Source organism: Calliphora vicina, chromosome 1 (assembly GCF_958450345.1).
Source record: "Calliphora vicina chromosome 1, idCalVici1.1, whole genome shotgun sequence".
Taxonomy (NCBI): Eukaryota; Metazoa; Arthropoda; class Insecta; order Diptera; family Calliphoridae; genus Calliphora; species Calliphora vicina.
This window is the reverse complement of record NC_088780.1, coordinates 48,665,617-48,691,680: the sequence shown is the minus strand read 5'-3', so window position 1 is coordinate 48,691,680 and position 26,064 is coordinate 48,665,617. Positions and strand designations below refer to the sequence as shown.

The 26,064-nt window shown below is 27.1% G+C and overlaps 2 protein-coding genes across 2 annotated transcripts in view; one reads left to right on the top strand and one right to left on the bottom strand.

The window, feature by feature from the left end:
* Glut4EF (Glucose transporter 4 enhancer factor) overlaps positions 1-14,824 on the top strand; it is a 559,114-nt gene extending 544,290 nt beyond the window's left edge. The window contains 3 exon segments of the mRNA XM_065511682.1: positions 646-743; positions 10,602-10,817; positions 10,900-14,824. Of these exon segments, the coding sequence (XP_065367754.1) occupies positions 646-743; positions 10,602-10,817; positions 10,900-12,949 (2,364 nt within the window). The 3' untranslated portion in view covers positions 12,950-14,824.
* Art4 (arginine methyltransferase 4) lies at positions 5,171-8,413 on the bottom strand. Its single transcript, XM_065511461.1, has 6 exons — positions 7,934-8,413; positions 7,404-7,535; positions 7,133-7,335; positions 6,499-7,057; positions 6,022-6,432; positions 5,171-5,929 (listed from the first exon to the last, which is right to left on the bottom strand). Exons 1-6 carry the CDS (start codon positions 8,280-8,282, stop codon positions 5,841-5,843), a joined length of 1,743 nt encoding a protein of 580 aa, XP_065367533.1. The 5' UTR covers positions 8,283-8,413; the 3' UTR covers positions 5,171-5,840.
* Positions 14,825-26,064: the final 11,240 nt, after the last annotated feature.

The window sequence follows — 26,064 nt, the reverse complement described above, 5'->3', positions numbered from 1 at the left end:
TTGACAGTTTTAATTTTCATCAAATTTTGAAAGCTCAACTATTATTTTAGTCTTGCAATTGTACGTACGTAAATTATCAACATTTTGATAAAAGTACTATCGTATTTTTAAGTCCTCTTGTATAGTTTTATATTTTTATTCAACCTGTAAGGGCTCGTTGTATAAATGAGAGCGTCTGTATGTATGTGTGTGAAAATAACTGTTATTTCGTCATCGTTTCATGTCGGCATCCTTTCGTTTTATTAATACATAAGCACATGCATATGCATGTATATAGAGGACCTACAAATACATAGAAATTATGATGATGGCGCTCAAAATAGCATAGAATTGAAATGCAGTTTTGTTACCGCTTTACCACTACATTCTCAACTGTTACCGGCCACGCACCGGTTTTATAAAACACAAAAAATAGCGAAAATAATTTTTTTTAAATAACGAAAACAAAACAATACAATTTTTTTTTAAAAATTTAAAATACAGAAACTAAAAATTAATATTAAAAGTGTTTCAAATAGTTTTTTTTATAAAAATGAAAAATTATCCTCGTATAACGAGACGCAAAGTAGGCAACAAATTTTAAATAATTTAACGATTTACCGTAAAAAATTCTAATAAATTTTTATTTTCCTTTTCTCCTTGCAGCCTAATAAATCAAAATTTGTTTGTACCTGGAAAGGCTGCAATATCAGTGAACATACAAAAGCCAAAATTGAACGTCACATACGTATTGTACATCTTGGGTAAGTTGAAATCATACTAAAAAATTTGTACTTTAGTTGCGTACATTGTGTGAGTGCGTATGTGTTCAAGTGTTTTGTGTTTAATTTGTAAGTAATTGTTATTTATTCATTATTTAATATTAGTCAGTAAAAAGAAATGAATCGAATAAAATGGTTAAATATCAGAATTGAAGGCGTATACGTAATGTCACTGTTAAAAATATTAAAATTACTCATTGGCCACAGGGGAAATTTGAAAATGTTTTGTGACGTGTTTATGCATGAAAGTAGTTAATAGCCGTATTAACTGTTAAATATTTAAAAAAGTAATAATGAATATTACTTGTTTACCGAATTGGTTAAATTTAATTTTTGAAATTTAATGTTTTATATTCATGTTTGTATGTTGTTATATTTTTCATATTCACAAAAACAATTCAGAGTTTTGATTTTCATAGACTTTTATTATAAATTTTTTTATTATTTTTCTAAGTTAGATACTGATCATGACGTGGAATTAAACAGTTCTATGTTTGTTACTATTTATGTGTCCATAGACCTTAAAGCTTCTCCATAGATATTAGAAATGTTGCAAAGATCATTATAATGTTGTATTTAATTGTTGTGTTTTTATGAATAATTCGAATAAAGCAAATTAAAGTGATGCCAACTACATATATTGCAAATGAATAATTTTTATTACTCAAAAAAGTGCTTTTTTAAAACCCCTCTAGTAATTGTTCAAAAACAAATGAAATCAACCTTGGTTCAAACAAATTAACCAACTGTAGTTATATACAAACAAGCAAACAAATTCACTAGTACATAATATGTTTACATACAATATGTATGTATTATCTTTGTACATACATGAATATGTATATGTGTATGTACTTACATATAGACATACATACATGCACATAAATGTTGGCAAGTGCATTTGTATGTATTACTCTCAATGTTACAACATTTATGCACCGCCAACAATATTATTATTGCCTTGACCAACAACCATACAAAACTACAACAATAACACTATAGACAAAGAAAACATGAAAATAAATGCGCGCGCGCACATTTTTTATTCGAAATATATATACCCAATCCAATCACCCAACCATCTATCCATACGACGACATCCTTAGAGCAAAAGCACAAAATAGTTCTGTACTCTACTGTACCACTTATTTACTACGACTACCGATACGTATGTCATGAAAAGTAGGTTACTTTATTCAGAGCAAACAAAAAGCAATGAAATAAAAGTGGGCTTACATACTCGTACACTCGTATTTACCGGTGCAAAAGTTAACAATTTAGGATTTGAGGCCAAGGTTTATAAAATAATCAAAAAAAAAATAATAAAAAATGAAAGAATACAAATATTTTTTAATAAAACAAAATAGAGAATAATTTTTCAAATGCAAGCATTTTTACGTGGGTTTTTCTTTAAGTTTGTAATAAATTTATGAAGGATAAATGTTGAGGTAAACATTTAAAGTTAAATTATTTAATTGTTGTTTGAAAATATGTAGTAGGATTGAAATCCGCACAGTCCATCCTAATACTTGTAGCGATTGAAATAAATTAAAAAATTATTAAAATTATTGACAGTTTTTAATTTCTGCATATTTTAATTATAAAATTATTTTTTAAAAAATAATTTACTGCTTAAAAATTAATTATAAAAATATTTTATCAACCTAACCTCAAATGTAATTTTTGAAATTTACGGTTTTTATACATTAATTTGTATGGCATTATGTTTTGTACATTATTTAAAAGAATTGATAGTTTTAAATTTCAGCAAATCTCTGTTATAAAAATATTTTTGCAACCTAACCTCAAATTTAACTTCTGAAATTTAAGGTTTTATAGACAAATTTGTATGGAGTTATGATTTGTACATTATTTAAAACAATTGACAGTTTTAAATTTCAGCCAATCTCTGTTATTCAAAACTTTTATCAAACTAACCTCAAATTTATTTTTTGAAATTAAGCGTTTTACATAAAAACTTGTATGTCATTATGTTTGTCATATTCATTACAACAATTGACAGTTTTAAATTTCAGTAAACCTCTGTTATTAAACAATTTTTTCAAACTAATCTCAAATTTTATTTCTGAAATTTAAGGTTTTATACACAAATTTGTATGGCATTATGTTTTGCACATTCATTAAAACAATTAACAGTTAAATTTCAGTAAATCTCTTTTATTCAAAATATTTTTCAAACTAACCTCTAATTTAATATTTGAAATTTAAGATTTTATACAAAAATTAGATTATGTTTATCTTCTTCAGTAAAATTATTGAGCACATTTAGTAAATTTCTTTGTTTCAAACTAACCTCAAATTAAAGTTTATGTTTTTTTTAATGTCACCACCAATCATTTTTCAATTCTAGCATTTAATTTAAATTGTGGTCATGTTTTGTTTCAATTCCGAATTATACCACAAAATGGTGCCGATTTCCCATACTTGGTTTTCAATATTTTCTTTAGTTTGGTAAAAAAGTTTTCACTTTTAAAAAACATAATTTTCTTTCATTCAAAATGATATAAAGTTTTTGTTAAAATCAAAGTATTTGTCATATGTTAATGGACTTTAAGAGCAAATAAAACAACACCTATGTTCCTTTTATATATAGACTTTATGTTGTTTTTTATTGTTTATTTTAATTTTTTTTTCTTTATATTTTTATTAATTTATAGCAAAAACACTACTACACTATTACAAATTACAAATATTGTATTATTATTTTCATATATTTTTCAGTTGTTAAATTTCATTATATAGAGAATGTTTATAGTTTTCCGTTTGTAAATTATATTAAAGATAATATAGATTTTATAAATCATTTATATAATAAAATGATTGGATTTTATTCTTTCTAAAAAACTTGCTTTTAAAACACAATTTACTTTAAACATCAATTGCTTGGCTTATAATCAAGGTTGGGTTTTAAAATATTTAAAAAAAAAACACAATTTACTTTAAATATCAAATGTTTTGCTTATAATCAAGTTTTAAAATATTTATTGAACCACTCTAAGGAAAACACAATTTTGTATATAAATTATTTAGCTTGTAGGCAAATAATATCAATTAATGTTAAATTAATATAGATTATCTTTTATATGTTTGTTTATATATATTTGTTAAATGGCTGTGTGTTTTTCCAGTTTTATTTTATTAAATAAATCCTAACTATTTTCTATAAAGAACAATTATTCGTTTCCTTGATTGTGTTTAAACAAAATATAGTTTGTCTATAACATTTACACCAAATTAGACATAAGTCCAAAATTTTAAAAAAAGCATTTAGTTTTGGATTTAAAAAGGGCTTTACAGAAATTGTTTTCTAAAAATGATGGTTGGGTTTTTTTGTGGTTTAAGTCTCTAAAATTCTAAAATTGTTTGCTATTTTAAATATGTGTGTGTATATGTATATTAATGCTAAAAAAATAGTTGTTTTTTATATGTTTTATTATATGTACTATATGTATGTATCTAAATATTAATACGAGTATTCTAATAGACTGTCCAAATGTGTTTTTAAATAAATAAAAAAAAAAATTTCAAACAAATGAAAAATCAAATATACTTCTAACAAAATTTGTTTAGAACACAAGCAAATTAAGATAAATAATTTGTTACTAAACTAAAAAATTAACGGGAAGGCTAAAGGATTATTTAAATCGAAATAATAGATATTCGAATTACTTTGTGAAATACTCCCAGATGTATTCTCACACCATTATTAACGTTAAGGAAGGGGGTTAATTAAAAAACTTTACTTTAGTAGAATTTTATGAATATCAAAAAAAAAAAAGTAAAATATAAATTCAGAAATTCTGTTCTTGCTGAATTTTCATATTTTTGTTTAACTTCATATTTTTGTTTTACTCAACTTTTTGTTTGGAAGAAAAAATCATTCAAAATTTAAAAAGAAAAACAATTCATTTCAATCCCTAGGGAGAATTCATGTCAAATACTTCTCCGATTAACTAGCAGTTTATATTTAGTATTTTGAGAGTAACATATTTTGTTTTGGTTACACTAGAAACTGTTAGTAAGATTATTGATAAAGTAAATGATCGAATTCAGGGCTTTATGATTCGAAAGAAAAAGTTTTCAAATCAAATTGTGTTATTTACGAGATCGAACATTTCCGAATGGAATTTCTAGGGGTTAAAAATTAAAATGCCCTTTACGCCAATTCGAATTAAATAGCCACAGGTTTTACTCAGTAATTCGATTTGAAAATTAACTATACTGAGAGTTTTGAAACCTAAATAAAACATTTTATTTTTTACTAAATCGATTCGAAAATAGTAATATTCTAATTTGCTTAAATTATTTCAATTCAGAAAGTAAATTCCTTTACTTTCTCTTAGACATAAAAAAAACAATTCACATGTCATAAGGATAAAATAACAAACTTTTCTTTGTATAGTATATAAAAAAAAAATTTTAAATTTATTATATTTTTACCAAAACGTTTTTGAATTTCTTTAAATCTTAAAAACAAAAGAAAGATAAAAATACCATAACAAAGACAAAAAAAGAAGAAAGCTTGTTTACCAGACTCTACTGACAACATAATATAAAAGAAGACTTTACAAAAGACTTTTAAACAAAATTATTTTAGATACGTTGTTTTAGTTTTATGTTTTGCATGAAATGACAAACATTAATATTTAAAAATAAATCAACTTAAGCAAACATTTCTTTATGTATTTAACTAAAACTAAATTCTGTGATTTGTTTTTTAAAAGGAAGATTTTAGGGTTTTTTTTCTTTTGGTTAAATAAAATATGAAATCAACATACAAATTTTCTAAGTATATGTATAAAAAAAAATATGTATAAAAATATAGATTTGTAAAAAATAAATTAAAATAAAATAATAATAAAAAAAGAATGTTTTACACTTACAACTTAATAGAAATAAAAAAGGTTCAGAGACAATTATAAAAAAAACATCTATATAAAAAAAGGTGGTTGATTTGTTTGTTGGTACATATTTTAAAATGCAGGATATTATATATGAGGGGGTCGGGGTGTTCGTTTGTGTTTTTCTATTTTTTAAATTTCTAGTTTATATTATAATTTACGACTGAGGATGCATAAGCGTATGTGAAATATCCATAGTAACATCAGTCAGGCCATTAACAGCCATGCCATTAACCATATTACCAGCTAAAATCAAACAGAAACAACAAAACAAAATGTTTGTTTACAAAAGCTCAAGGATGTTTAAAACTATTTGTTAAAATTAAAACTATGCTCACTTGTACGCTGGCCTTGGGTATCTAACTGAGACCAGTACTGTTCGGAGGGGCTTTGTGTACAAGTCCCAGGGGGAGCTTGTACGGGGGCACCAGTGTAGCGGAAATAGGGATTTTTCAAATCTAATGTATTGCTGGAGGAAATTAAAGTGCCTTCAATGTGTAAATCAATGGTGACATCATAAGATTGGCGTCTATTGGCTTCGAGTAGTACGCGACCAGTCAAAGTTTGTCCTTGTTTGATAAATATGGGCATGGGTAACAGACAGCGTACCTGATACCAGTGTGTCAAAGGTGCAGTTGGGGAAGTTGACAGCCAAACGTGTTGTATGGAACCGCAAAATTCAACATCGAACCAGAAAGCTAAGCCATGGCAAATGCCAGTTTGTAAAATTTGAAATTCCAGGGGAATATCTAAAATAAAAAAAAAAACATTCAAAAACTTTTAACTTTTTGCCACTTCCACTTTCCAATAATTACCAATATTATGCAAATCATTTTCATTGTCTCGTAGAAAATCACAGACATGTCTTACTGATTTAGCCATGCAGATTCTTATATCGAATGTATCAACAATGGGTTGGCGGAAATACTCCTTCATGCCCTCCTTGTGCAATGTGGTTAGATCAACACCATGAAATGCCGATTGATACCAAAAGTTAGCCTTGTTATATTGTTCCGAATAGAGGGCCTCGTCGGAAAAGGGCGCCACATGCAAATCGCCATGGGTGGGAAACATTTTACCACTTGGCTTCAACCATTTGCGGGCATGTAAGTAGGTTTCCAACATGCGTTCGTTGTACAACATATAGCCCATGGGCTCTGATATAATGACATCAACATGTTCGGGCAAATCAATTTCCTCTATTTTGCCGGGCATTACAAATATTTTATCCTGCACATGATTGGATTCCACCAATTGTTGGGCATACTGAGCCATATTTGAGGCCTCAATAGCATAGACTTTAGCGGCTCCAGCTTGTACGGCAAAAAATGAGAGAATACCAGAACCGGCACCCACATCCAAAACAACTTTGTTCTATAATATAACAGTTTGTTAAATATAAAATTCCACTTATCATCAAAATTATATAAATATAAATATAAAACCTACATGAAAATCAATGGAATTGCCTAAAATGGCTCGTTGATAGGTGCTTGTTCTGACATAGTCTTGCATCATGTTTTGTTGCTGCGACAAATAGCCATAAAATTGGAAATATTGTGAAGCCGAAGACTCTTCAGTTCTTTGTGAGAAAACTGATTTGGGCCTTAAACGTTTAACATGATCAATCAACTTGCGAAATCTTTGTTGCTCTAAATAAAATTTGAATTGAATTGAATTAAAATTTACTATAGTAATTAGATAAACAATTATTTCTTACCTTTTTCAGAGGGAAAACGCAACAAAAAGTTATCATTGCCAAATGATATGGCAAACGTTTGACGGCCAACTTGGGCAGCATCTGTATCGGATGTTACCAAATAATCTTTTAGTACGTTCGTAGGTGAGGATTCTGGAAATACACAAACAAAAATAAGATAATATTCCTTATGAATTAGCGAAACTAACAGTTGGTCTCCTGAAAATCTGCATTTTCTAAGATAGAGGGTTTTGACAATAGTCTCTCGATAGGAAGATATTTTTTTACATATTTTACTAAAAACTGATACAAAACAACCCAAAAACCAAATCTATCCATTTTGTTTAATAAAATCCTGCCATGAGAACTAACAAAATTCAATATAAATGAACCTTAAAGAAAATACACAAAAAAATGTGCATCCCTGCCATTTTTTTTTTCATTTGTTTTCATTCATTAATTAAGTCTGTGTTTGTGTGCACATGTGTGTGTACAGATGCGTGTGAGAACCAGCGAGTGTGTTTGTTTTTTTTTCATTTTTCTTTACTTACCCAATGCAATTTTTACAAGTACACCTTGCGAATCATAACTGCACAATAATGCTGAAATGCCCTTGTATTTAGGGCAAAATTCTAATTTAGATTCATCCGAAATTTCACTAATTAAAACACTATTAAATGTGCAAGTACCACTAGAGCTGAGACCAGAATTGTTGGTGGCCGGTGAACCGATCAGTGTGGTTGTTGTTGTGGATGCATTTGTAACAGGCACAATGGCATTGTTTGCCACAACAGCTGCTGAACTGCTATTTAGTGTGAGTGCAGAAGACGTAGAAGAGTTGGTGGCGGCGTTAGATGCTGTACTGTTCGCTATACTAATATTCGAGGAAATAGCAGACATATCTTTAGCTTTTTATTTAACTTAATTTTTCTTAAAATGTAAACTGGTTTAAAGAATTTTTCCTTTTTAAATGATGCACTTAAATTTAGTAATTGACTTTTATTCACTTGAATGTAGTATGCAATTTGTTCCTTTCAGTTTTCGTTCCGTTTTTTTACTTTTGCCAATTTAATTGTTTGGTCTCAATGTTGTTTAATGTTGTTTGCGGTTGTATTTGTGAGTGTTTATTAAACTCGTTCTTTGCTTTTTAGGCCTAATCGAATATTTTTAGGGGTTAGGTTCTTTTTGTGTTTTTTTTTTTTGGCTTGGCAATTTTTCTTTCCGCTTTTACTTTCTTCACTCAAGCGTAATATAAATAAATAATGAATTATTGATTGTTCTAGACGATCAAAAATTGTTTTTGTTATTTTCCAATACTTTTCCGTTGCCCAAGACAATGCGCTTGTTCTTTTTTTTGCTCAACAATTTACTTTTTTTGTCTTTTGTTATATTTTTTCCTGGTTAAATTTTGGTAGTTGGATAGTGTGTGTGTTGTGCGGGGTTGTGTTACTGGCTGACTGGGTAATAATTTGTTTGTCTGTGGCTGGCTGTCTTTTGTTGTTGCAATGACAAAACACGTTTCCCGTTTTTCGCAAATGTTTATTTTTAAATAATTTATATATTTTCGTGGTAACTTTTATAGTAGTTTGGGAAATTACACTTTAAATACTATATTCTGTAGTTTACTTCAACAGCACAGTTATTTTTTATTAACAAAATTGCAAAATTTTGCAAAGTGAACACACAAACACTGGGGAAACGAACGAATTGGTAAAATGCAAGAAAACGCAAACGACTAGTAATAAAAAATAGCGAGTAGCTGTCAAACACAAGGTTGTATTTTTTTAACAGAGATGTTGTGTGACTCATACAAACAACCCTGGTTATTGGGTTCTTGCTAGTGGTAAGGCAGTTTATGATAAAACGGTTTTAAAAGTTAAGCTAATAGGTAATTTAAAATAATTATGTAATTATTTTTTTTTTCGTACTATTAAATAGATTTTTAAAAATATATTTGCCCAATTCACAATTGGTGTCGTAGCGTTGTATCGTTGTATGTCGTAATTTTTTTTAATATTTTGTTTCGAAAAATTTAGTTTGAAAAATATTTATGACAAAAAACTTACAATGCTACGACACCGATTGTAAATTGTGCAATTGTATCATAAATATAAATTTTCAAAAAATTATCTTATATTATAAATCATTTGTTAGTATTATTATAATTAATGCTTTATATTTTTTTATATTTTAACACGTTTTTAATGTTTTTATATTCCTAAAGATGTTTGAAATAACGATGTTCGCAATTTATTGAGCTCATATTAGAGTTAGACTTATTTATCTCGGTTTTTATTTTAAAAAAATCTACTAACCGAATCCAAGTAACGATTTCGTTTTAAAACGAACAGGGGGATTATTGGTAGTGTTATTTAATATATTACCATCATTAAATAAACCGAGTCATCAAAGTTGATTATAGTGATAGTGAAATGATAATACTGTTCAAAAACTATCGCAATATTTCAGTTCTCACTTTCACCATTCACCATATTTTTGGAAGCATAATTACAAAAATCTTATGTAATTTCCTCAGCATTTCTAATTATAAATGTTTGCATGTGATTTTTTTAACCTTAATATTGTAATTATGCTTCCAAAAATACGGTGAATGGTGAAAGTGAGAACAGAAATAGCCCTGAATATTTTTAACAATTTACAATTCATTTCTATTACAAAAATACTAACAAAGATTCTAAAGAATCTATTACAAAAAGGTTTTAGACCATATATTTCTATTCATTTTGTAAATGATTAAAAGCTAAACAATGAATGAAGAAAAAATATTTTAATCCAATCTGTATTAGACTAGAATTAACAAAAATTTAATAGTTCAAAGGTTGAATAATTAATGAATGAATTAATTCAACGATGAATGAATTCGATTTATATTAAAGTCTTTGAATAAAGCTAAAGTATTAGATTTTGGAAATGGATTTATGGAATGAATGGCTGACAGTGTTTAATTCCGAATTAAGATTTTAGAGATTTAAGCTCAAATTGAATTAATTAATTCGAAGCGAATACTCATTTTCTTTCTATTCATTAGCTTAAATGAAAATTAAGAAATAATTCTTAGTCTTTCATATCACGAACATAGTATACTATTAAGTTTTTAAACAAATTCTGCCAAAGAAATAAACGCTTCTTGTAACAAATTCGATAACCCTTCAATAATTTGCAAAAATATTTACACTGGACTCTTTTTTACCATTTTAGTTATAAGAAATCCCGTCGTACGGCTGATCACTTGGATAGTGACAGTCATGACAGTGATAGCCATGAAGAGGAGTTCTATTATACAGAAGTCGAAGATGACGACGATGAGTGCAAAACTCCTAGTCCAACATCACCACCTACACTTAGCCACCGCGACATGGCACGTCCGCCCCACGAAGATCCTGAATACCAAAGACAACTAGTTGGGAATTTTAAGTGAGTTTTTCAAAAACCAATAAAATAAATGAATGTAATTAAAACCAAATATTCTTTATTTCTTTCTCAAAATAAAATTTAGGCAAGGACGTGCGGCAGCACAATTACAACAACAAATTAATGGTAAAAATAAACATCACAACAATAGCAGCAGCAGCAACAATCATCAACCACACACCATTTATGTGGGCGGCAATCAACAGTTGCAACAACTGCAAAACAATAACACCAGCTGTATACCAACATCGCCATTAGCCCATCATAATTATACTTGGCCACCTGCCAAGGCCACAACAGTGATTACAACATCCGTTACAAACACCTCAAATATTAACAGTAATAACAATCACCACCATCATCAAGCTTGCACCACAAGTAATTATCACAGCAATAATCAGCAGCAAAATAACCATCAGAATAATCACCAGCAGCAACAACAACAGCCAACGACAGCAACAACATTCATAAAACATGCTCGGGCATCACCACGTCCGTCCCAATCTACAGCGCCATATCCATCACCAACATACGTCCATCAACATCACAATTACAGTAGTCCGGCACCAAACAGCCCCAATAATACAGTACCAGCAGCAGCATCAGCAGCAGCAACAACAATCGTACATCATAACAACAGCAGTGCCAACAGTGTGCTACAACAATTGTCGCAACAAAATGTTACAGTGACAACCACACATCACAGTAACAGCCACCAACAACATCAACAAACTCAGCAGCAGCTGCAACAGCTGGCAACTGTTACCATAACACCAAATTATACACACTCAAGAGGTGTCCACCATCAAGATACCACCTCTACGCATCAGCATCAACACCATCACCACCAACAGCAACTTCAGCAGCAGCAGCAGCAACAACAACAACAACATCGTTTACATCAATCGCCAACAACAGCCACTGCCAGCCATAGAATGGTTGCCCCCAATACAAACTCCAATTCTACCACTAGCTCGGGATCTGCTATTGCGTCGACGTCAGCTGCATCGGCGACAACAACAACAAATACCGGCCATGTTCATCAACAACATGTTGCTGTGCAACATGCCAACAAACAAACACCCAACTCACCGAATCGTCGCACAAGAGGCGAAAATAAAAAGTGCCGCAAAGTGTACGGCATGGATCGCCGCGAAATGTGGTGCACTCAATGCAGGTGGAAAAAGGCCTGCAGTCGTTTTGGTGACTGAAAAAGGCCCAAATCGTCGAAAGTGGCAGCGGCGACAACGACGATGACAATGACGACGACTACGACGAGTGCGAGTACGACAATAATGACTGAAAATGTAATGTTGCCAACGTTGCTAACGGCGGCGACAAACATTCATCCCTCAACAACAAATGCAGCAACAATAGCAACAGCAACAACATTCACTAACAACAACAACAGCAACAATAATAATAATGGTAGTAATAGTAGTTGTAATAATAACAACACAAATTCAAACAGTAATAATATAAATAATATGGCAGCATTGCCACAACAACAACGGTCAACAGCAACATTTGAAAATGGCGCAAATATTCCCACATTAATTACAAAAGCGACAGCAAAACGTCATGCCAACACAAGCAACAACAATCACAATAATAAGACGTTTCCCAGCAAACAATCAAAACATTTCTTAGACACAAATGCAAATGTGAATGCAGTGACCACACATATGCATACAATACCCACCACCAACACAACCAATAATAACAACAACTCCAACTCATTTTGCAGCAACACCACCAACAACAACAATAATAACAACAAGTGCTGCAATGCTGCCAAGTTGTGTGGTGCTGTAGCTACTTCAGTTATTGTTAAACCACCAAATATTTTTAGTAAGTCCAATAACAATAATCATTATCAACAACAACAACATCAGCAACAACAACAACTTTTGGCCAACACTATGACAGTGATAACAACACAACAAATAGGTAAATTAGAAGAGCAACATCATCAGTCTCAAACTACCACCACCACTACCACGAGACATATTTTATTAAATTCTCCTCCTGCCCCTGTTTTAAATGACAACACTCTAGATACAAGTGGCAATATCAGTGCTACAACATCAACAATAGCAACATCACAACAACAAGTGGTACTATTACATTGTTAAATCCAATTAAATAACAAATTCAAATTAATAACGTTTCTTTTGTTTTCTAATTTAAGTATTATTTTTTAATTGAGTACAAATTAGTAAAATCTTTTCTTTTTTATCTTTTTTAATATAAATATTGAAATTTTTATATTAATTATATACTTATAAATAATTCATTTTACGTTTCTTTTTTTTAATTTGAACTTTATGTACTTAAGACCGATATTTAAGCTGTATAAACTTTGGCAAACATTATATTGCGATCAAACTTAATATTTTGCGAAAACTTTTTGCTGAAATACCCATAGAACTCATTTATCACTACTTGCCAATAGCTAAGAATTCTCAATAATTTTCTAAACTTAATTGTTTACTTGGCGAGCTTGAGGTTTTTTAATATATCGTCTCCTTAAATGCAAACGGACGTAACTACACAAAAATTCGAAATCCATTTTTTGATTGATTATTGTACGTTTTATCGAACTACCCAAAATTTTAGACTCCTACAATCAAGAACGGGATTTTATTAAAGAAATTCATTGAAGATGTAATTTTTTCTCTCGTTCAGCATTTGTTGCATATCTGTACTAATCGGTGCTCCTATCATGTCATATTGTTCTAATATTTCACAATGGTTTGAAATGCTTTTCAAGCAAAAAATTTCCGAAAATAATACTACTTTGTATTCTATGTTTATTGTGTTATAATAACCCAGCAGCGGTGACCTGCGTCGAACGCATAAGAGTCGGTTAAGCCGAGTCGTGAAGGACATTATGACTGACCTTGTGAATTGACCAAATGTAATGCAAAAAAGCATCATAAATATGGCAACCTCTTAAAAAACAACAGTTTTTCTTTGTTTATTTTCTTTTGTTCAAACACTTTCTCTTCTCTATTATTTTATTTTCGCCATATTGATAAAGAGAATGAGAGAGAGGGTAATGCAAATGACTAAAACATATTAAGTATTACCATGGGCCATGGCGTAATGATGTGACCAACGCAATCTTATGTATTTTGTAGTCGGATTACAAAGTAAAACTATGATATTTTGCAAGACCATTTGCACTAAACACTGAAGTACACAATGCCACCTGTGTTATTTTTGTTCTTTTTTGTATTAAATAATTATTTGTTATAAAAGTTTAGCTTTTTCCTGACTTGATACTGCTGCTGATAAATGACTTATTCCTATTAACATTTTGAGAGATCTTGCAACTAATTGAGTTGATAAAATCTTGCTGAGAAAGGGTCACTGACCAAGTGAGAGCCGTTCGCTATAGATTCGAAAACATGAATTTATCCCTCAAAATAACAAACTAAAAATTGCTGATTTTGAAGTTATTTAAATAAAATTTATGGGAAAAGACTACCAAGATTTCTGTACTCTTTAGAGGTCTTAATTAAAAGTACTTACATATGTATGTAAATATTTATTTTTTCTTTTAAGAAAGATGCAGAATTTATGAATTTTTTCACAATCTGAATTTTTGTAAAACATTACCGCTTACAAATCCCAATAACTGGACATTTATTAATCCTTTTGAAATACTGCCTGTACTGTTACAACGTCCAAGTGTTCATCGTTTAAAAATTTGACAATCTGACATTGTTTGCAATTCTTATGTCAAATTTAAACACCAGCATTATAGTGGCAGTTATTTTATTTATTTATGAATTTGTTTACACATCATGTTGCTTTAAACATATCATAAAATATTTGACCAGCTTTTTTTTGGTTAAAATTGTTGCCAATAATAATTATTATTATTTGTAAATTGTTGTTGTTATTACAATTACTATGTATTTTTCATTAACATATGATTATTTCACACAATATTATTGTGTAATGTTGTTTAATTGTTTTATTGTTTGTCTGTAATAACATTTACTTCAATATTTACTACATTAATGTGTGTTTTTTTTATTTATTTTTAATTTTTTTTTTATATATACATATAATTTTTTTGTTTTTTATTTTTAATCAAACGTTTAATTTTGTTTACACCATTTACATGCATATATTATATTTTAATTATTTTTATGAATTTATTTTATAAGATTCTAGACAATTTTTTCTTTAGGTTTTAAGTATTAAAACAAAAAAATATTTTAAAAAAAATACAAAAAAAAATATATAAATATATTTACATAAGAGCATCTTGCATATAAAAAACAGAGTTAATTCAAATTAAATAGCCATTAAGTAAAACCAACAAAAATATATTATAATAATACAATAAATAATCCCAACAACACAAATCTTAAGAAATAATCTTAAAATAAATAAAAAATAAAAACTAGATCAATTTTATTATAAACATGAAGAAAACAGACATTTAAACAGTTTATTGTAAATTTTATAAATGGAAATAAATAATAAAATAAAAACAAAAATATAAGTATTACAAAACAAACAAATAACAAAATAATAATAAAACATGTAGAAAGAATAAATAACAGTTTTTAAAATATAAAATACAAAAAAAATACATTATCTGTGTACAAGTATAAACAAATACAATACAACAAATAATCTTAACCACTTATATACATAAAAACATACAAATACTACATATTTATCATACATATAATAATTAGCTTAAATAATAAAAATGAACCATCTTAAAATACATAGAACAATTTATTTCCAACCACTGAATATGTATATTTAATAATAAAATCCTTGAATTAGAAAAAATATCCCCCCAACACTTTTTGAAATTGAAATGAAAATGTAAATGTAAACAAACAAAACACAATGAATGATAATTGCAACTATGGTACACTGAGAAAAATAAATTAGCCTAACAAAAAATATTACTAAACTATACTTCTGTAAACAAACAAGAGCTCTTTTATAAAAATATTATTATATTACAAATGAAATCGAAATTATTCTTTTACAAAAATGTATGAATATATTTCAAATCTAAAAAAAAACACATACAAAATATACAATACAAAACCACAAATCTATTTGAAACTTTAAAATTAACATTTATTTAACATTTTATATAATTTAGAAACAAACAAAAAAAAATGTTATCATTTACTTGGCAAATTGCTGAAATATTTTATAACATCCACAACCAACTATTATGAATTTTATTCAATTATAAAAAGAGAAACAAACAATTTTTAACCAAATATATATTTTTTAAAGCCAATTTAATTTAACTGGCAAAATCAATCCAAAATCCATTATAAACTTTCTACTCATAGAAAAATGTGCCTAATAATTTGTTATAATTGTAATAAATTCTGATTTGTCTCTGTTTAAAACACTTTATTGCCAATTTTTACGTTTTCCCTAATAAAGGAAATTTTGTTAAAAATTTAAAAAAAAAAAATATAAAAAATCTCATGTTAGAATGTTATTTAAATTGTCATTTGTTATTATTTATCCCGTGATTTGAATGAAATTCGTGATAGTGGCCATTTTCTTATTTTGTTTATACCATTTTTATTATTGTTTTACTATTAGTATAATTTTTAATTTTTTTTTTTGTCAAAATTATATATCTTTAAATTTGTTTATTATATACCATTCTTATACCCCTTTCTTGTTAAATTTAAGTGATATTTTTATGAAAAAAAATTATGTTTTTTTATTAATATGATATTTATGAATTTAAGTTTTACTTTCAAAATAAATGATCTTGTTTTTTTATTTTACATTTGTTTTGCAATTTTACTCAAAATGATCTTAAAAATTGTTATTGCGTGCAAAAAAAAAGAAACATTAATAATACTAAATAGTAGTAAAATACTTTACATATACAACATACATAAATAATAATAAAAAAAAAATTATACAAAAAAAAAAAAATTATTGTGCAAAATCACATGCCTGAACTTCCCTGAACTTCTTTTATTATTATCACCATTATTTTATTTTAACAAAGTTTTAATGATCTTTTAATATGTTTACATAACATTATTATACATTAAAAAAAAACAACAACAACAACAAAATATTTTAAATGCAATTAATCTTATTTAAAGAAAAAAATATACGATTGTTATTTATAATTAAAAAAGAACCCAAATCTATTGTGTTTTTATTTATTTGCTATGATTTCTATTCGGTAATTTTTTTTTGTTTTTGTTCTTCTATTTTGTTATAACAATAATATTTAGTTGATTTTTTTAATTTACATATTATTTTCATTTAAGTTATTCTGATTTCTTGCTGGCTCACAACACTTTTGACATTTTACCAATGTCCTCCCCAAATAGGACTTTATCGGCCATAAATCTTTATCTTATATAGGTTTCTCTAAATATAGTATATTCGAATGTTATGTCACCTAATATTATGATGATCGGCCCATAATTAGCCATAGCTCCCATATAAGGCCAGCTTCCGAAAATCACTTTAACGAGCATAATTCTCTTAAAAATGTTGGTATCCACATACAATTCTACAGAAATAAATTTCACACGATCTAATTTCATGGCGATCGGTCCATAATTAGTCGTAGCTCCCAAATAAAGCCAACATCCGAAAATCATTAATGAAAATAAATTATTGAAGTGTAAAAGAAAATGTGTTTGCTCATTTGGTCGGTTACTTTCTTAATTGTTTTTTCTTTACATCTAACCATTGAGCTTCGAATTTCTTTAGCATCTTTTGCGAATTAGAAAAATCACAAAAGATTTATCGTAAACTCTGAACTTTGAAAGACACAATTTTAGATATTAACATGCCTCAACCCCCTGTCTTCACAAGACATCAATTTGTTGACGCAGCGAACAGTTTCTTGTCCGCACATAAATTTGGGTGCGTTCGTAAATGCAGTACTTTTGCATCACTGCTGCAAATTAAAAGTTTAGATTTCGAAAAAGCATGTTTGCCATCATTGCTTTACGTCAAAAGTTTTTCAATGCAAATTGTTGGCAGTTATTCCGCAAATTTTTGCAACAAAGCATTATTTAGTTATCTGTTGCAAAAGTTTGCAGGTCGTTGCATAAGTGATCCACAAATTTGCTGCATTAACGAACCCACCTTTTGTCTAGTGTGGACAGTTACACAACATTGACAAAGGGTGTTCAAACAGGACAAATTGATGTTCCCACACAAAATGGTTCATTGTAGTCGGCAATTTTTCGACACATCTAATTATAAGCTTCGAATTTTCTTTGGCGAAATAGACAATTTACTAAAGATTTATCGTTAAGTCTGAGATAGAAATAATTTGAAGGATACGATATTAGATATTGATATATTATAGTGTTTACTTCAGTCTTAGGGTCAGATCAGATAATTTTTGTATTCTTAAAAATAAAAAATCAAATTTGCATAAAAATTAGACGCATGCCTTGCTGTAACACCATTAAAGTGTAGCATTCGAAAAGCCTTGTTGGAATCGCTGCTTTACATTAAAAATGTTTTGATGCAAATTATCAAATCATATTTTGTTTTGAGTAACTGTCAGTGTCAAATACTCTAAAGAGCGTCTCGTGTCTCATTCTTAGGCATATTTGGAATGATTATTATCTTTAGGATTATTAAAAACTAAGGAAAATCTTACAGTTATTGAAAATATCAGAAAAACCTTAAATAAACATGTTAAAATAGAATTTGTAGATATATTTCTCATTAATTTTTACATTTACGATTGTTTGCGAAATTCGAATTGAATGTGGCGATTGTGGTGATTTATATTTTTACGTTTAGGTTCGTCACAAAATTTGGTGGTGCGAGTTCGGCTTATATAAAACTTATTTGTGCTGAATTTGATTTGGATATCTATATAAATAAGATATTTATGAGAGTTTAACTATTTTCAGATAGGGCAATCGTATGGGGGCTAGGAGAAATAATGAACCGATTCTAACCAAATTCAAGCTTTTTCCTTGGGGCAATATAAAAGCTTGTACAAAATTTTGTCGAATTATTTTTGAAATTTCGAGCTGTAGTTTGATTAAAAGGTTTACATGGATGGACAGACGGACGGACGGACAGCGCTAAATACACTCAGAAAGTGATCCTGGTCAGATTGGTATACTCTGAGGTGGATGTTAGTACAATATTTTTGCAAATTACAAACATTAGCAAAAATAACCTACTATACCCTCCCCACTATGGTGTCGTATGGTATACATATTAAAATTTAGATTTTAACATTTGTATGAGAGGTAGGCGTAAACCATATATCCGCTATATCCCAACTTATGTTGCTATTTAAAATCGGCCCACAAATGGCTAAGATATAAATAAACACCTCTCGATTTTCTTAACTTTTTTTTCCAAAATTTTGTTTTCACCAAAATTTTCGAGAAAATCGGCCCACAAATGGCTAAGATATAAATAAACTCGATTTTCTCAACTTTTTTTTCCAAAATTTTGTTTTCACCAAAATAGAAATATTTAAAAAATATACCGTTTTTTTTTTGACCAAAAATTGCTTTTAATATTTGTCTTCGCAACTGCTCGATTTTTTAACCTCTTTCATTAACATTTTTTCCCCCAAAATTTTTTTTACTAAAAATTGCTTTTATATTTATCTTCGCGACTATGTCGATTTTGTCACCTCTCTTCTACAATTTTTTCATCAACATTTTTTATACCCTTCACCTTCGTGAGAAGGGTATATATGTATAACATTGTCATTCCGTTGTAATTTCCACAATATAATTTACCGACCCTATAAAGTATATATATTCTGGATCCTTATAGATAGCGGAGTCGATTAAGCCATGTCCGTCTGTCTGTCTGTCAGTCTGTTGAAATCAATTTTCTGAAGACCTCAGATATCTTCGTATATCTTCAATAATTCTGTAAGACATGCTTTAGAGAAGTTTGATATTTAAAATAAGCAAAATCGGCCCACAAATGGCTGAGATTTGAGGAAAATACCTTTCCAACGACGTATATAAGACCATAGTAAATTGGACATACAATGGGTCAAAATCGGAAAAATATTTTTTAACCCGATTTTTTTTTTCACCAAAAAATAAATTTAAAATTTAAAAAAAAAAAATTAAAATAAGAATTCGAAAAAAAAATTTTTCAAAAAAAAATAAAAAAAAACAACTTGGAAAAAAAAATAAATTTTTTTTACTTAAAAATATTTAAAATTTGTATTTTGAAGTATAATTTGGTGAAGGGTATATAAGATTCGGCACAGCCGAATATAACTCTCTTACTTGTTTTAATTTAAAAAAACTTCGCTATTTTATTAATGATTTTCGTTATATGCTCTTTTTAATCAGCTGTTAAACAATATTTGTCAGATCTGCAAACAATTTATATAATGAACCTTAAATGGTGTTTGATTTTGTATTATGAGTAAAATAATCATCAGGGCAAGTTTAAATAAGCAAAAAAAATATACGCTATGGGGTCTACAACAAATTAAAACTATATTTTCTTTAAAGAAACTACTGTCCAGATGCGTAATATGCTCATTTATGCAAGGTTCAGCAAAAAAAATAATTTTTTCTCTGAAAATCTCTACAATATGCCTTGATAACCATTAGTCTTGTATATGCTAATCTGGAATTATTCAAGCTTGTATTCAGTTCGTATCAAACCTTATTTTAATAATTTATTTCTTAGATTAACTTATTATTTTTATGATTTTGTTTTACTTTTATTTAAATAACTACTCTATGGACTTAATTCACAAATGATTATGAAGGATTACTCTATATTAAATGGGTATAGTAAATTCTAAAAACAATAAATTGGTTTTCAACATGGTTTCTAAGCAAATCTTTCTATGGAAAAATAAAAAAAAAATGGAGCTTATTGTTAAACCAAATCCAGAGTACTAATAAATATTTAGGTACAAATACAATTCATAAAATATTGTAAAAAGCAAAACGATATAGAAAAAATGTCCCTATGAAAAAAGCTGAGATACTTAACTGTAAATTCCTAAAATAATAAAATACTTTTTAACAGAAAAATTCAACAAAAAAAATATAAAAAAACAAAGAGAAAGAAACACATATTTTTCTAAAACGGCTTATACAAAATACTATATTTGAAAGAAAACCAAAATTATGCATAAATAAAAAAATAAAACACGCAAATAAGTATGTATTTAAAGTGAAAAAAATGATAGAAGTAAAATAAAATAAATATTAAACAGATGTTGTATATAAACAAGAGCCATTAAAATTGGAGTTGAAAGTAAAGCACAAATATTGTACAAACCAAACCAAAAAAAAAAAAGAAAAGAAATAATTAAAAAATACACCTATATAGAGATGAAAATATTTAGATATTTGAAACTATATACCTAAATATGTATATAAACTTATACATACTGACATAATTATACAATACATGATGATATATTATTGGATTTAAAGTTTTAGATTTAAAGGTAAAGTTTTGAAATTAAATTGTTAAGGAGTAAGCTAGAGTTTTTCTTTATTTTGAAGAAATTCCAATTCATGAAAGCGCGGTACATTTACTACACTAACAACAAAATTATATATATAAAATATGTACATATATATACATTATTACTTATTATTATATGGCAAAGAAGAAAACATTTTCAACAAAAAAAAATGTTTTCGAAAAAATCAAAAACTAAAATACTTAAAACTACTTTTTAAACCTAAAATAAAATAATACTTCTATGTGTTATAAAAACAAATAAAAAACAAAACATTTGTCTAATTATTTGGAACAAAAATTTGAAATCTTAAGAAATGAAAACAATTGCAAGCCTTTAAATGCTTTTTTTTAAATAATATTAGTTATACATATAATTTTATATTGAATTTGGAAGGTTAAGAAAAAATTATAGGAAAAAAGTGAACTAATAACAATTAAAAAAACAAAAATAATATTTTTTTCCCCAAATAAGGCTGATTTAGTTCATTTTTTTTTTTGAAAATTCAAAAATAATGTAATAATAATTATTACTATTTCAAGAAATATATGTATATTCATTTATCATATCAAAATATATTGCTAAAACGATTAAAATGATTAAATTAAAATTTGTTTTTCTCTCTAAATAAGTATAAAATATAAAATTAAAAAAGCATTTAAATTGAAGCAGCATTATTAAGAAATACTACTTCAAATTAAATAAACAATTAAAAATTAAAGTATTGTAATTAATAATTATAAATACAAACATACATACATAAATAGTTATAGTAGGATATTATTGTCAACTTACCAACGATTTATAATAATTTTTTTGTAAAAAAGTTGTCTATATATCTTAACAATTAACTTTTAAATTAGTTTAGTATATATGTACTATGTATATATGTATTAATACTTTAATTTAAACAAACAAATAATAATTAATACTCAATATATATATGCAAACTTTGCGTTTTTTTTTTAAATGAAAAAAAGCTACTTAAAAACCTAAACTCTATATATAGAATTAAATTTTGGTGTCTGTTGTTCAAATGTAGCAGAAAACATTTTATTTAACATCTAACAATTCGATAACAATAAAATCTACATATATTAGTATTTATCATAAGGAAAAAAATTAATATTAACAAATATTTAAAAAAATATAAATATTGAAAAAAAAAAGACTTTTAACCTGATAAAAAATATTCATACATAAATATATGAAATATTTAAATTTATGTTATAAATAAGTGCGTTTTCTACATACTCAGTGCTTGTTAACTTTTTGGTTGTTAACAGAGTTTGGAAACTCTCCTGCCAAAGACCTAACTCAGTTGTCAAAAACCTAAGTGGTGAGAATGTATTACTAAAAAAACTATGTGAAAACATAAACAAAACTCGTGTGATGATTACTAATAAATTCTCACCACTTAGGTTTTTGACAACTGAGTTAGGTTTTTGACATTAGAGTTTCCGCGCTCTATGTATGGTTTCCATCATAGATGACAACTAGATAGGTAATTTAGAGCCAAAAACCTAATTCATGAGAAAGTATTGCCATGTATTTTGTTATTGTATCATACATACATATGTGTGTATTCTCTGGTTCTATGTATCTATTCACTGGTTTATATCCTTAACCCTTTCCGTCCCCGCCTGTATAAATGTATAGGTAAATTTAACGTATTTTGTAGAGACATTTATATATTATGTACGGTTTTTTCTTACTGTTTTAAATGTCTCAATATTAATTCTTTTTCATTTTTTTAATATGTTTTTGTGCGATTTACTTTAGTATTTTGTGTACGAGTGCAAGAAATGTGATCGAAAAGTTCTCTGAAATCCGTCAATTTTCAAATTGCTTGGGACAGAAAGGGTTAAGAGCGGGTTTTTGACTGAAAGATTGAATATTAAATTAAGTTTAATCTACGAATGTTGTTTTCTTCTCTGGAATTTCTGTAACTCAACCAAGGTTTTCAAGTACCAAGTATAGTTTGTGTTTATTAAAATCGTTATTAATTTGTTATTTGCCTTAAAAAATTGCCATGTATCTTAATCAATATGTTAACAGATATAATGTAAATGCATAAAACTAGAGTCTATTTTGTTAGGTACAACATGTATAAGCCCCTGTCTATACTTGACAAATATTTATCATAACAATTAATGACGTTTGTTGTCAAGACAAAATAATTTTTGATAATTTTTTATCTTGACAACCATTTTGACGTTTATCATGATAAAAATTTATCAGGTATAGACAGGGGGTAAAGAAAATACAATTGGATCATTTTTATATTCTCACTACCATTTTCTATACCTAGTGGTTGTCAAAAAACAAAAAAGTTCTTAAAATATTTGTGTTTCATTTAGCATTTCTTTAAAATATACTAAAAAAATCGAAATATTTAGTTTTTAATACAATTTTCAAAATCAAATATTCTCTTAACAATTCAATTAAAGCATTCAGAATGAATTAATTCATTGTCTTAATTTATTCCTTGTTGAAAGTCAAGTCTTTAATTTGAATCCATTATAAAAAAAGTTTTAAAAATTTAATGAATGATTACATTTTTCTTCGATTCAAATCTATTACAAAAAGGCTTTAGAATTAGATTAAAAGCAAAACAAAACTGAAAATGTGAATTAATAAAATTAATTCAACCATGAATGAATTCTATTTAAATAAAATCCTTTCAATGAGGTTAAATAATTTACTTAGGGTTTTGAGAAATGTTTTTGAAAAATTAAAATTCGGAATACAGTTCCAAAAAAAGTTTCCATGATGTTGTCACACACTGTATGTACACACATGCTCAAAATTGAGTAAACACCAGTGGATTTTTCGATTTTTTTAAGATCAAGAAAATCATTATAGTCCTACTTAAATCTTTGTTTTTCAAAACCGAAACTATTATTCAACTCAATCTCCAAAAAACTGAAATTTTTAAATTTTAATCGATGGATAGATTTTAGGATTTTCATTATCTTAAAAAAATCAAATAATTTTTGATGTTTACTCACTTATGGTCATGGTATATGGTTTTTGCTAATTAAACGTTCAATAGAATTCAATTTCTAATTAAACAGTAATAAATAAAAAACTTTTAAGCTCTGTTCCCATTTGCACAAAACTTGAAATATAAAATATATCGTTGTGATGTCAAATTAACACACTTACTATTGTGTCTTAATTTCAAATTTTTATAGATTTTTGATTCACTGTGCATTTCATCATAACGTTATATTTACATTTTATAGTGTAAACAAAATAGTGCCATGTTGTTTTGTGAAAATGTTGTATAATGTCGATAATACAGTTTATATTACCGACCATTTTGCTTGATCTGTGGATATCAGTGTTGTTTGTTTTTTTAGTTTTAACAAATTGATTTTAAAATCTTCCTGATTTCTTGAACATTCCGAGGAATTTTATTAACCATATGCTAACTTAGTTGATCAAAATCCACTGAAGTCTCACAGCTATTTTATTTAATTTATGGAAAGATCATTATTTTAAAACCAATTTAGAATTTACATATGTATTTCATTGTCTGCCCTTAAAAAGAGAAACCATCCAACATTTTTAATTAAATGACAAGATTAAGATACATTCATTAACATTTTTGAACACTGCCAAATTTATTTTTAAGTAAGAGTAAAACGATTATTTACTTTCAAAATGCATAATTAATTTAGTTTTTGTTTCCAATTTTTATTAAAATAAGCAATAATACTTCAAATTTTTAACAATCAACTACAAAAAAAATCTACAAATTATTAATATTTAAGTACTTAAATAGATGTGTATTGAAATTTGTTGTAAGAAAAGCTATTTTAAGTTTTCATTTCATTTGTATTCAAGTATTCAAAATTTAAATGACTGATATGAATATTATTTAAAAAATTTTGTAAAAAAAAAATCAAAATAGTTTTTTAAATATAAGTAATTTAACCAAAATTAAAAAAATACCCCTCATGGAAGGCACAACATTTTTTATATGAAAAAAAAATAACGAAAAAAACACTTCCTTATTGAATTTGAATTTGTTTAAATTAATAGTTTTAAGCCACAAAATGTCTTCAATTTATTATGATTACTATTAATTAATTAAAAAAAAAAATAATTAAAAAAATATTTTTTTTCTATTTGTTTTTTCTGTTGAGAATTGCCTAAATGTTTTCTATTTCCTAAAATTTATAAATTATGTTATGTTTGATACATTTTTAAAATTGTTTTTTATTAAATTACTATATTGAATATCAAAAAACTAACTATTTCCATTACCATTTAATTATTTACAAAAAAGTAAAACCAGAAACTAAATTTTAAAATAAATATTGTGTCTTCTTAAAATATTTGAAAAAATAATTTCTATAATTAATTTGTTTTCAAATTTAATATGAAAATTATGTTTTTCTCGTTGAGCTTTTTGTTAAATTCTGTTTATAATGTTTTCTTTTACTTTTTTAAACTAGTAAAACTGGTTGTATTTGATGACTTTTTTGTAAAATTATACATATTAATATAAGTATGCGTCTATATAAATATATAATTATAAAAAAATAAAATACAATAAATACATTTTTAATATACAAATTGCAGAACAATTTAACAGTTGTGTATTAATATTTAAATACACAACAAATCATTCTCAATTCCTGCAAATTGTATTTTCAATTAATTATAAGTTGGTGTTATCTCGTAATAATATTTATATTGTATAAGTATTATAATAAGTAAACATTATAAGGTTTTTTTTCTAAGTATGCAAAGTTTGCT